The sequence below is a fragment of the Pteropus medius genome, unplaced genomic scaffold (genome assembly GCF_902729225.1).
Source record: "Pteropus medius unplaced genomic scaffold, Ma_sr-lr_union100, whole genome shotgun sequence".
Lineage (NCBI taxonomy): Eukaryota > Metazoa > Chordata > Mammalia > Chiroptera > Pteropodidae > Pteropus > Pteropus medius.
The window spans coordinates 939,387-953,315 of record NW_024347855.1 but is presented as its reverse complement, the minus strand read 5'-3'; the positions used below and the strand labels follow the sequence as shown (position 1 = coordinate 953,315).

The window sequence follows — 13,929 nt, the reverse complement described above, 5'->3', positions numbered from 1 at the left end:
CAGGCGCGTTGTGAGTGCTGCTTACACTCTGATACAGGTGGAGGCAGCGTGCTGGCCTTGGCCTGTGTGCCATCTCCATGTGCTTGGGCAGGCTGTCTGGAGCCTGTGTTAAGGAGGATGCTGAGGCACGCTGAAGCCAGCATGGGGTGGGACGGGAAAGAAAACACCCAGTGCATCCAAGAGAGGTTTACTGTCGATTCTGCATGTGTGCCTTACCAAGGCTTCCAAGTGATTCTTGCATAGGCTTGAGTTACAGGCACATAAGGCGAGTGGGTGCACAGCCTCAGAAGATGCAGGTCCGGAAACTGCACCATGAAGAGGTTCGCTGAGCCTCTGATGTACACATCTTTGTCTGCACAGATAGTGTACTCTCTAGTGCCAAAGGGCTTCCAGCAAGTTCTGTGTGGTGGACTGACCCCTGGCACCCATACGGGAGAGTTCTGATGCTCCAGCTTGATTTTGTTCGGCTTCCTGATTTCTGCCAAGCGGATGCATGTGAACCGACAATGTTTTGGGGTGAGAGGTGCTTTTCTGTGATGACAATTTCGATCAAACATCTTTTCAAATGGGGCCTTTTATTTTAAACTTTGTTAGGATTCATTTTCTGAGATAAGGAAATCAGGGAAAACATTTGGTGAAGTGAGTGAGTTGATGATGCTTAGTATATGACATGAAATATTTATACTTAATTCCATAACAAATAACATGAAAAATATCCAGGATGTGCTGTGAGTGAAAATTTGGCTGCCCAAATCGATATAGATCTCAAACATCTCAAGTAGCCAGATCACAGAGCCGTCTACATAGATTATAAATAGAAACAGAGACACTGCTCCTGCCCCAACCACAAGGACTAGACAGCTGACGGGTGAGGCATCCATCCCGCCCTGACCCGCAGAGCTCCACACGGGGCTTGACTGGAGCCAGTGGCCTCTCTTCTTGTTCCTTCTGCATACCCTTTGCTCTTGGTTTGGAGATTCCTGGGGTGGGCTTGGTGAAATAGGAATCCCGCCCAAGCGAGTTGGTGAAATAACTCCACTTGACTCTCCACCCTGGACTTCAAAAAGACATCGCTGTTGTATTTTGATTGAAAATGAACAAAAGCCTTGGGCGTGGACCTTCAGCCAGATACAAATAAGAGAATCAGCACGTAATAGACTTCGTGGCCCAGAGCCTCTCAGAATGCCCCTTCGAGTGGACAGGAAAGATGCTCCCCGCTCTCTCTCAGGAAATTGTTGTCCTGAAATAAAGCAAATCCCCGAGTCAATTTGCAAGAGGAAGGAAGTTTGCTGCAGTAGTCTAATTATATACAGACAAAAAGATCTAAAGATAAAAGTGTAATGCCACTCCTGGACTCTAAGTTGCTTCTTAAACAGGGCAGGATTCTGGTAACGACTCCGTGTGAATACATTTCAACAGTTGGGGTTTCTCCTCCTTTGTCCTTGTCTAGAGTTGAGCTGGGTCCCTGGATGGCTAAGACATTGTGAGCCGAGGGGTAATTCCCACTAAAGGAATAAGTTGGTCTTTCCAGGCACGAGACAGAGCAACCTTTCTGGGTTGGCTCCCAGAGCTGATGCCAGGGAGGGCACGTCAGCCTGTGGACCCCACGCCCAGCCCGCCCGTCCCCACCACCCTGTAGGGATCGGAAGAGAAGCACTGTCCTCTCCCACCCTGTACCCCTCTGATTCAAGGCCCTTCTTAACTTCTGTCCTCAAAGTGACTCTGTGATGGGATAATTGCTTGGGAGTCTCCATTTACGTCTGGGTCAAGACAGGAATGTTGGAAACGGGTAGTTATCTGTAAAGCATTGTGCTCTTACAGAGACCTTCTGTGAAGGAGCTGGGCCCTGCCTGACCCTTTTATTGAACTGGCGGGTTGGGGTGACCCCACTTCCCGTCCCAGACTTCTGACATTGGAGCAGCCACTCACACACACGGTGAAGGAGGCACTGCAGGGCTACGGCTCTCCTGCGTCACCATCAAGCACCTCTATTTTCTTCTGAACCAGTGGCTGCAGCATAACTCTTCCACCAAATTAAATGCAGTGGACAAGGACCTTGAAAAAATCCGTCAGCACAAAGTGCAAAATTGCCCTGTCCTTGAATGAGAATAAAGGTACAGGAAGGTTGGAAAATTATAAATGTCCAGAGCCTGTTGTCCACAGAAGGCGTCATGTGACAAACAATAAAAACCATATGCCTTAATCACAGGTGGGAAATGTTTTTAATCATTTTCAGCTTTCTGAGGAGTGGCCAGTGACCATTTAAGATGTCAATGATTTTTATATAGTCCCTTTGTAATGAACATACCTTCGTGCAGTTTCCAACAGACTATGCACAAAATAACCCCATTTTTCAAATTTAAAATGGGGCATTTGATCTAAGGTACAGTATCAGAATTAGTTCTGCCCCAGAAAATTCACAAGTGTTGGTTTCCACAGCTCAGCTGCAGGGTAACACATTGCACCAGTCAGCAGTCTGTGGGCTCTGCACCTCACACGGACAGCGACTGACCAGAAATTCTGGAACCAGCCTACGTGCAAGCCAGAAAGAACTTTGCTGAATTAGTTGGATTTTAAATGATGCTCTGGGAAGTCATTCTCCTATTCTCCTCTCACTATATCATTCCACACGTGTTTGTTGAGCTCCTTCCATGGGAGCCACTGGGGCAGGCCCTGGGGGGTCGGACAGTGGTGAGTGTGGGCATAGTGGGTGTTCCATGGGGGCTGGTAGGGTGCGGTGAGACCCAGGCCCAGGCAGAGAAAGGCCTCCCTGAAGACATGACATCTCAGCCAGGAACTGAGTAAGATTAGACTGGCAGACAGCAATGGGAAGAGCATTACAGAGGGGACAGCATGTGCAAAGGCCCTGAGGCTGGAGGGACATTGACCTGTTTGAGGAATTCTAAGAATGTGAGGGTGGCTATCACCCAAAGAGGAAGGTGGGTGACAAGGTCCCATGGATGTCCCTCAATGGAACCAAATTCACATTGACAACAATGCAGCCAGTAAGACTGTCACTCTGTCATCGAAAGTACAGAAATGCTCAGTAATATCATCTCTGTCTCTAATGTATGGGAAAGCCATCCGCCATCAGGGTGCGCTGGACTCAGAGCACAGACAGCCCACGGTCCCTGTAAGTGAGCTCAGGAACATGAGAGTTTACTCGTAAGAGGAAGCACTACCTTGAAGCCTCTGCCATGCAGAACCACTCAGAATCAAGTATACGAATTACTGCAGAAGTGTCCACCATCAGAGGCCTCGACACTCATAGTTTTCGTTCCTCACGGGTAGGTGAAATCTGGGGAGTTGAGTCCTGGCAGGCGATCTCTATATCCAAGCCAGATGTCTCCAGGGCCACAGCAAGGTCTGGGGAACCCCTCTGGCCCAGCGTCTATGCTTGTCACCGACGATGGGTCCCCACTTGTTAAAGGATTTGCCAGCTCACCGCGTGTGTGCTATTTTCTACAGCCCCCGAGACATCCCTAGACTTCAGGGAGATCCTTACTTCCCAGTGGTCTATGTTTCAATGACATGCTTCTCCCAGGGTTGCAGAGGTTGAACTTGAGGAAAGATTTCATATTTGGTAGTGCAGTCATTCCTTCCTTTTGAGAGAAGAAAAAAAGCACTGTAGAATCTAAACTTTCAGGCTGCCATGTGAATCGCACCTAACATGCATTCCAAACAAATGAGATGTGGACCATCTTAAATCACTTCATCTGGAATTTAAAAACGTATATTCCAAGCTCTCTTAGAGCAATTGCTCCCAACCCTGCTTTTCTCCCACAAAGGAAAAGCATTGGTGAGATATCTAAGTGCACACTGAGAAATGGCACCTGTGCCACCGAGCTGTCCATAAAAGGCCCAGCACTGTTCCAGATCTTTTGAGTTTGAGGAGCATTTACTGTTGTTCATTTCCTGACCCCGAATGCCACCATCGATTGCTCTGTTGGTCCCTAGCATGCCAGTGGCCCCGGTTCCGATCACTTCCTCATCAACACAGGCAGAATCAAAGAGCCAGCCAGTGCGGCGGTTCACAGTTCCACAAAGGACACAGCTAGGATCTGTGGGACCCGCCTGTGTGTTTAATTATGTCACCTGTTTACACTTGCTTGTTTGCAAGACCAGAAGAACAGGATTTAAGGCTGATCTGTGTAGATAACGTTTTGCTGTCTCCGCTGGAATTTTCAGGGTAAAAGATCTCCATGACCCATATTTCCAGGCTGTTCGTAGCCTGGGTCTTAAACTGGTTGTAGAAGAATTGACCTTTTAATTTAACCATTTGCAGGTCATCAACATAAATCATGAGTCTCTTTAGAGAGATTATGTTAATGTTCAAAACTGCAGATTTTGCTGTACAACTAGGGTTTGGCGACATTAGACCTTGGCTGTAAATCACACGATAGCTAGCCTGGCATTGACTCAGAAATACAAAAGCACACTCAGTGTCTTGGTCCCCCGGCTGACACCCAGCATCACTTGCTTAGCAGTGACCTCACATCTTTAGTCAGTCTCTAGGTTTTCCCCTAGAGTCTTGCAAAACCTCCTTGCTCATGGTAGATGCCTCCAGGGTGTGGCAGGAGGTGCTGCCAGTTTAATCCCAGACCCCTAGTCTAGAACTCGCAGCCTGCAGCCTGCTAAGCTGTTTTTCCCGTCACCATCAGACTTAGGGACTTGGCTCAGCGTCATTGTGAGGCAGGCAGTGAGGCCCCACATGTGTGTGTGTTTGAAGGCTGTGGGCCTGCTGCAGTGGCCAGGTTTCCTCGCTGAGCAGCAAGTCTGTGCATAGGCAACAGGTGAGGGCCCCAGGAGTTGACTGGACCACTTCCAAAACATGGGTGGAGACTCACAGAACAAAGCGTGTCTGTTCTCAGGGCTGCTCACTAACTCAGTCTTAAGGGCTGGTCCTCCAGCTCCCAGCCCTCCCCCCTGTTTCCCCAAGCCTCTCCTTCTGCCCGCATGTTCCTCTCTGTCCCCCTCCCTCCTTCTTTTCTCTCTGCCTTTCTCTGTGCTTCTGACACACACCATATTTTAAATATTGATGAATCAATCACTCAGCACACAGCTTTTTGTGCTCTGAGAAACAAAGGTTTCTGCGTATTGGAAACAAATTCCTTTTCCAAGCATGTGACCGCTGGCCCCTCGGGTGTCTGCACGGGGCTGATCCAGACTTGGGTCAGAGTGAGGGTGAGGCAAAGTTTCCACCAAATGACAGGTGTGTTCGTCTGCTCTCTCCCCAGATGAAATCATGCACCAGGACATCACCCCACTCTGCGCTGCCGACATCCAGGACCAGCTAAAGAAGCGCTTTGCTTACCTGTCTGGTGAGTGCTGGAGGCTGGAAGCGTGGTGGGGAGGGTGTCTGCATGGCAGGCGGTTGGCCTCCTCTCGGTTCTCCATGGCCTAAGTGGGCCTATTCCACGTGGTGGGAACTGGGGACAATCCACTCGATGTAGCTTGCTCTCGGTTTAACTGAGAGCCCAGGAGCTGCTGTAGCGATGCCTATGAAGAAGGCCTCTCAGTGCTAGTTGGTGAACAGCCACAGGAAGAGCCGGCCAGAGGTCATTTGGGGTCCTGAGAAGGACGCAGCCTCAAGCACTACTGACTACAGTCTCCTGGAATCAGAACTTTCCTGCGACAGGTGAAGTAGGAACGAGATGGTGCGGCACAGTGTGCCTCTTTCTTCCGGCACCCAGGGCCTGGGAAGCCTCCCTCACTAAGCACCTCTGGTTCCTGCGGCTCCATCCTCCGGGAGAGTGGTGTGGCTGACGTGGGCAAGGGGTTGGCACCGCCCCTCGGGTCCGTCTCAGCCAGCTCTGCACCCCAGCCCCTGTCCTGGCTGCTGCCCTCCTCTCGGGCTAAGGTTCCTCCTCCACCCTGTGGGCTGTCCTGCCGTCCTGCCCAGCTGGCCATCGTGAGCGCCTCCAGCCACTGGACGGCACTATCGCATCGAGGCTGCAAAGGGCATGACCATTGCACCTGGAGCGAGCAGCTCATCCTCAGAGCTGCGTGGGTCACTTCTCTATCTGGGCAAGTCTAGCAGCCAAGGCTAATTCAGCACAAGACATGCCCACGTTCCTTGTGCTGTCAGTGGGGGCCTTCCAATAACGAGGGAGCCCAACCTCTGCTATCCTCTTGGCCCCCTTTTTGCAGCTGGCCCTTTCCCCTTGGCCAGCAGGTTGGTGCTCCCTCCTGAACCCTGAGAACCAGCCCTGCCTCCGAGGGCCGCCCTGGCCTCCCTGGCACAAGAGCTGCTCCACAGGCCGGCCCCATATGGTCTGGGCCGACCTGACCCCAACACGCGGACCCAAGGTGCAACTCTGGGGTTTATGTACCTCAGCGAGAACTGAAAATCGGGAGCAGGAAAATGGAGCCTCTGGGATTTGTTGACAATGAAATGGCTCATTGATTTTCATGGAGTGATCACAGTGAGTGAGGGGTGCTGACTGCAAGGAAGAAAGAGAGAAGTTACGGTATCCTCAGGAAAAATTAAAATCTCCCAACAGAACGGGTCACGGCCAATGGCAGAGAAACACTTAGGAAAGGAGCTGTAGTCTCTTTGCTGGTTCCTTCGCATCGCCCCAGCTTCTTCATGCCTCTTCAAGAAACCGAAAGGCTCATGGCTTTAGTGCACTGGTGGCCCAGACTCATGACCTTGACCTTCCTCCAGGGTATAATACGACTGCCCTTTGGCATCGGCATCACATGGTTACCTCTTTGGTACCTGGGGAGGTAGCAGGACCCCAGGATGTTCCCCCTAACCCAGACACACCTTCTCTCTTTTATTCGAAAGCCATCCAGACGCTCCGGAAGGGGGTTTGCAGATGTAGTTAAGGTCCCAAATCAACTGGCTTTAAGGTCATCCTTGGTGGGCCTGACTTAATCAGCTGAGCCCTCAGAGGGATTCCAAGTACCAGGGACAGAGATGCCTTGCTGCCAGCCACGAAGATGTCGGGGGGCAACCTGGCAAGGAATGTGGGACTCTTGGGGCTAAGAATGACCCTGGCCAACACCGGCAAGAATACGGGGACCTCAGTCCTACAACTGAGGGAGCTGAATTCTGCCAGCACCTGAATGAGCCTGGAAGAGGCGCCTGGCCTCGGGTGAGACGACAGGTCCAGCAGACACCTGGATTTCGGCCTTCAAGAACCTGCCGGGCCAAGCCACGACTCCTGAGCTACGCAAGTGCAGGCTGGCGGACAGGGGTTGTTGGTTTACATTGCCAAGTCTGTAGGAACTTGTTAGAAAATGAACACAAGGTTTTAAACTTAAATGTCTAAAACAAACCTGGACCGTCCTGGGTTTTCATCACAGCTCATGGAAACTCTCAGGCAACATGTGGAGGGAGTCGTCCTCCTCCTCCCCCTCCCACCTCCCATCCATCAGGAAATCCGGGATGAGGTCTCTGGCTGTGTCCACCTGGGGGGCTGACTGGAACGTCACCTCAGTCCCCTTCATGGAGCCTGCCTCTCCCTCCCTGGCAGTGCCTGGGCTTTCTCACCTCGTGGTGGGTGCTGGGCTGTCAGATGCTTATGTGATGACCGATTTCCAGGAGGGAGCTCTGAGCAGGGAGGGTGGACTCTTCAGTGTCTTACAGCCCAGCTTGGGAATTACACAGCATGACGCCCGCCACATCCGATGGGCCAGAATTGGAAGAGAAGTGGACCCCGTCCCAGAAGGGAGCAGTGGCAGAGAGCGGCGTCGGCGTCTCTAGCCACCCAGGATATGGGCAAGCAGGCAGACCAGAGCCCAGGCCTATGCGACTCCTGTCTCTTCTCACCTCCTGCCCAATCTGCTACTCCTCCCACTTCCTTGTAGGACAATTCAAATCAAATATATGCCAGACTAAACTCAGAGCCTTCCTGTCTAAGCCGGCCCCTCCCGACTGTGCCCATTGCATTGGAGCTGCCCTCGTCTTCCCAGCCACTATTTCTGATTCCTCCTGTGCCATCTTAATTTCTTCTCGTGAAACTGTCTCAGGTGCATCTCCCCTTGGAAAAGTCCCCACTGATTCCACCTGTACCCTCCCCTCATGCCGAAGGGGCAGCTTCCGTCGGAATGGAATCGTCCCACAAGCAGAACACTGGAGAAGCTACGAACCACACACAAGGTGTTAGGAGAGGCGTTAGGGCACAGCCCGAATGCAGTGTTGTGCAGTATTTAAAATGATGGTCCCGTCATTTATAAAGCACAGAAAACTATAGTTCACAATGTTAAGAAGAAAGCAAGACGCCAGCTTTATATTCGACATGGTCTCTATTACATCGAAAAATGCACTGAAAAAGGTTTGGAAAGAAATATGCCAAATGACACGGTGGGGAAATAATAGGTCATTATTTTAATTCATCTCATTTTGTGTGTGTGTGCATTCCAATTATTACCTTCAATAAGCGTGCATTTATTCCATAATAAAAAATATAATGTTGACGAACAGACCTCAATTTTAACTGAAATATTCAGTGCTCATGACCTGTCACTGTCGCATCCTGCTGACAGCGTGGGTGCCAATGCCCACCCGTGTTAAGTGCTGCCTTTGCTCTGTCCCCAGGTGGGCGGGGACAGGACGGCAGCCCCGTCATCACCTTCCCAGACTACCCGGCCTTCAGCGACGTCCCGGACAAGGAGTTCCAGAATGTCATGACCTATCTCACCAGCATCCCCAGGTGCGTGTCTGCTTCTTTAGAGAGGTTTACACATCTCCCTGAGTCTCCCAGTAGCTTTGCTAAGGATCTGGGCATTCGTCAGATAAGGAGGTTGTGGCTGAGGGGAGTTCGTGAGTCTGCTCGAGGTCACACAGCTGAGCAGTGAAGTACATGGGATCAGAATCCAGTTGTTCCAGCTCCAGAGCTGGCACCCTTCCCCTCACCTGCAGGAGATGTCCACTCCAGCCCACACCGCCCAGGGTCCGACGGAGCCCAGGGCACGTTTCCCACCTCGCAGACAGTGTCCAGCCCTGCACTAGCCGAGCAAGGCAATGCCAGGAAGGGGTCTTTCTTTCCACAAGAGGGAGGTCCCACTGCAGAGGTGGTCCTGAGACCCTCGGGGGCTGGGCCTCACCCTCAGAAGTGGTGAAGGTGTCACCTAGCGCTCTGGCGCAGGAGCTGCTGCTTCTGTTTAGGGTGCAGTGAACAACATGCTGCATAAGGACAGGAACAACCTCGTGGGTGACATTTTCTTCCACCTGCTACATGAAGTACGAGGAGGCAGAAGTGTAGGGGGACTTTAACCAGCAAAAAAGCAGCTCAGCATCCCAGGACCTTGGGAATACTTTCCTTCATTCCTTTCTGGCTTTAAGGATAAGTTTCAGAATTTGGATACCTTAGAGCTCTGTGAATTAGTCTAATCTAGAAAACAGACTGAAACAGCAGATTCAATCAACTGATACATGTCATACAAAAACTAACAACAATCAGTAACCACCGATCAGTGCTTAGAGGTCGGGGGTGGGGGGGTGGGCATAGATTCTTCTAGCAACCTGGCATGTGGAAGGAGGGTGGTCTAGTGGACGTGGGTGGTGAGTGTCACTTGGCAGAAAGGTAGGCAATGTGCAGCCAGCGGTGAGGGGTTCCCCAGTCACCGTCTCATCATCTTTTCTTGTTACCCACCTCAGTGTGCCGGGCTCCAGGCAACCAGGCAGCCGAGCTGAGGGAGGAGGGACTGAGCAGTCTTTCTTTAAGGGCCCCCTCTGTCTGGCCATGCCCTCTCGGGGGTCTGAGGGACGTGCTTCATGGTGGGACTGCAATGCTGCAAAGCATCTCTATTTATTTTCTCCTTTGGCCCTTCAAAACTGTAGTTGCACTTCTGGGTATTTATCCAAAAAAAACGAAAACAATAATTTGTAAAGATCTATGCACTCCAATATTCATGGCAGAACAATTTACAATAGCCAAGTTATAGAAGCAACCTAAATGCCCATCAACAGATGACTGGATAAAGAAATTATGGTTCATTATACAATGGAATATTACTCAACCATTAAAAAAAATGAAATCCTACCATTTGCAATGATATGGATGGACCTAGAGGTTACTATGCTGAGTGAAATGAGGCAGACAGAGAAAGATAAATACCATATGATTTCACTTATATGAAGACTCTAAGGAACAAAAAGAACAAACTAATCAAAAACAGACTCATAAATACAGTGGACAATTTGGTGATGGACAGAGGGGAGGGGTGTTGGGGGTCTGAGTGAATGGGGTGAAGGGTTAAAAAAGTACAAATTAGTAGTTGAAGTTGGTCACAGGGATGGGGAGCACGGCATAGGGAATGAGTTAGCATTAATATGATAGCTTGGAGGGTCAGGGGAGGGAGGGAGCAATTAAGGGGATCGTTTTATGAACTATATAGATGTCTAACCAATGTACTGTTTACTTGAAACTAATTTAAATAAATAAAATTTAAAAAAAAAAATAACCGTAGTGACAAGAGGGCGGTTATCACGCCCATTCTGTAGAGGAGGCCACTAGACCTTGGGGGACGATGTGACTAAGATCACACACCTAGAAAGTGCCCAGAAGATTCAGACTCCCCGTGTGATGCGACAGAGAGCGGTGTTCTTGGGGTGTGGGCCCAGGACAGTGCTCCAGCATGTGGTACACCCAGCTGCGGGGCACCGAAAGGCTGCAGGTCCCCCTGGCAGTAGGGACATGCTGGAACAAACCAGGAAGGGGCAGTGATTTCATCAGGAAATGATGACCTTAGCAGTGATTTTAGGGAAGAACAAGTTCAAGTGATTTAAAAAGAACACGGGATGGCTGCGGCTGGCAGCTCACTGTGGGCGCTGTGTGAAGTCTGGCTAGTGCGCTTCTGTACCAACAAACTGAGCCTCCTTTATGAGGACTGTCTCCCAGAGGTGGGGGGCAGTTCCACGTCCAGGAGAGGTGGTGCCCCCCCACCATGGCCCCATGATCCCAAGACTCTCTGTAGCTGGGCATTGGAGGGAGCTCAGCAAGATCAACATGAACAGAATGCTAAGTGTAAGAGGTCACTCCTCAGGGTCAAAGCTGTTCTTGGTCCTTAGACCACTGAGCGACAAGCTGGCCTATCTCCTTCTCTTTACGGATCCTCCTTCTATTCATTTCCCTTTTAGAAAACATTGTAGAGTTATTCCATTGCCACTTCCCTTTTGCTGAACTGTAACTGAACAGAATCTGAGGAATTCAGAGGCTATGAATGCTGAGAGAGCTCTGCACTCATATGTGCTTCATGATCTCTCTCATAAAGAGGCTCTAGAACCTTCCAGGGCCTCCTCACTGCCTATCTCATTTTTTCTCTGTCTTTTATTTAGGGATCTAAAAAATCCTATAGATTAAAATTTACTACGAGCCATCTCTGCAGTTATAGTCATGATTCCTGAACCCTTTCCAGCCTGTGGATGGAAACTCAGGTTTTCTGATCATTCTTTGATTTAAAAAGGTCAAAGAATTATCTTATAGCTGGAAATGTCAACACTCAGCATTCTGAGCCTGATATGGAGGTGCGCCTTCTTCTCCCCAGGCCACAAGCAGGCAGGTGCTGGAAAGGGGGCAGCTGGATTTCTGATGCCCTCTTGGGACCTTCCAGGCTGGTACCATCCTCTCTGCTGGGTGTCATCATCCTTGTTGGTCTTGCTGGGCCTCAGCCCTTCTGGCCTCAGGGCCTTTGCACCTGCCGTTCCTCCGCTGGGTCTCCGGAGACTCTCCTCGTACTCTAGGCCATCTCTTCAGGGGGCCCCTCCATCATGCCCACCACCCCTCCACCCTCAGACCCCTACTCCATCAGGCATGGGGCTTATCTGAAATGGTAGTAATTAATTACAGCGTGGTTTTTGTCTGTGTCAGCCAAAAATGCAGGTCTCAGAAAGTGAGTACGCGGCCCCTCAGTAAATATTTGCTGGACAAATAAACTTTGTTTTCAGGCGAATAAAGTAAATTCACATAGGCCAAGCCGCCTAATAATACATAGGTTGTTCCCTGTGATCTCTCGCTCCAGCACACTTATCTCTCCTTCAATCAGAATGAGCACACTTTGTTTCTCTCTTCTTTTATTTTTAAGGAGTTCTTATCTCCAATAGAAAGGAGCCTTTTCAGAACCATGATCTCCAAGAATGCATGCACAATTCATACGCATGATCTGAGGGCAAGAAACACACATTTTCCTTTTAAAGCTGAGGAATTGTAGCACATAACCTTTATTCTGTACAGTACATGGTGCTATAAAAGTGGCCAAGAGGCCAGTCTGAATATGTGAAGCCTAGACCCATGGGCTCCATTTCCATTTCCGTGTGTTTTCGGCTCGTTTGTGTGTGTTTTATTCACATTTCTCTTCTCTCCCATCGAGGATGATAAAAAGCCTGAATGCTGGAGTGTTGGATCTGGAGCTGTCAGGCCCAATTCACCCTTTTCATCTATAAACAAACTAAATAATAAAACCCAACACACCCCTCATTTTGAAAGACAACTGCAGGGCCCCAACAAACAACAACATGAAGGACCAACAGAGAAAAGGAATTAGGTGTTACGTGTAGCTGGCCGGGCAGGCCATACAGAAGCCATGAAGGTCAGGCTGGCGCTCACACTTGTGTGTAAAACTCTGAGTCCACTGGCCTTCAAGGTGTTGTGTCAATCATGGTACCTTGAGTAGGTGCCTTTTAGGGTATATCATCTCTGAAAGAGGGAATAATTTTTGGTGACATTCTAAAGAAGACAAAAGTGCAGTCTTTTATCAGTTCACACAGCAGTTACATTCCTAGAGAGTTCAGTGTTCATTAAAAATGTGGAGGAGAAACACCTTGCGTCTGCAGGTAAAGCAAGGGTCCTCCGCATCTGTGTCTTCAGGGTGAGCAACCAGCTTGGTCACAAGGGGAGGATATTGACAACTGAGAGACACATCCAGAAGCACTGCAGTGGTCCTGGGGTGCTGCCCTTTGAGCAGCACCCGTGTGGGGGGCAACCTCTTCATTCTCCTGCAGGAACCTGGGGAGAGGTTCCCCTGCTCCCCACATACACATCCACCCTCATTTGTAGGAGGAAGGGCTGCCACCTGGTGGACACATCCAGCATTGCAGTCAGTTCCTCAAATCTCAGTCCTAAACCTATTGGAGTCAGGAGCTGGGTGGGCGTTTTTTTCTAGAAAGAAGTAAAAATTCCTCATGCAGGCAGATCATTGGCACAGGATTTATTCCAAACTGCTGCTGAGCCAGCACAGCCTCTAAGTAGAAAGAGTGGAATTTAGAGCCAGATGCATGTTTTTAATATGAGTGCAAATTAAATGGACAAATCTTTCATGAAGACTGCTTCCGGGAGACACTAACTCTTACCGTTGTTAACCAAGCATTAATTTTATCCTTTCAAAAAATAAATTATGTGCTGATTTTAGCTATCCTTCTGTTATTAATGCAAATGACAGGAGCCCCAGTTTGGGGCATTACATCTAATTAATAGTTACTAATCATTGTGAAATATTACACCGATAATGGCAGCTTTGACCAGATGTATCAGACATATGTAAATATGAAGCAAATTATTGTCCTTTGAAGAATGACTCAGTAGAGGGAACATGGAAGGACTTTATAAATTTTTGGCCGGGGTCATCTGGCATCCAGCCAACGTGGCCGCACCTTGGGGATATCCCTCTGAGCTCTCTCCTTGGCTAGAGGGCTGGGTTTTACAGCTAGGATGCCTACAACCTTTGCAATTCCTAATAGGGCTTGTTTGCCATCATCTCCCAGGCCTGGGTGGGGCCAGTCCCAGGAACTTGAGAGAGCAAGTGACTGAACCGCGTGCAAGGCCCGGAGAGAGGCCCTGCAGTTCTTACACAACTGGAAGAAAGGTGGAGGAAGGGGCCCTGGGCAGTTTACCCTGTCCCTGTCTATTATGTGCTGGGCAACGTGGACCCAACTGTGAACAAAATAGATAAAATCCTGCTGCTTACATTCGCAGTAAATAAGAT

At 49.6% G+C, this 13,929-nt stretch overlaps 1 protein-coding gene across 9 annotated transcripts in view; it reads left to right on the top strand.

Moving 5' to 3' along the window:
- Positions 1-13,929, top strand: part of MCF2L (MCF.2 cell line derived transforming sequence like) — a 155,613-nt gene that overhangs the window by 91,251 nt on the left and 50,433 nt on the right. For all 9 annotated transcript variants that reach the window (XM_039878787.1, XM_039878790.1, XM_039878792.1 and 6 more), the window contains exons 2-3: positions 5,238-5,321; positions 8,546-8,660. In XM_039878787.1, the coding sequence (XP_039734721.1) occupies positions 5,246-5,321; positions 8,546-8,660 (191 nt within the window). In that variant the 5' untranslated portion in view covers positions 5,238-5,245. The remainder of the gene's footprint in view (positions 1-5,237; positions 5,322-8,545; positions 8,661-13,929) is intronic.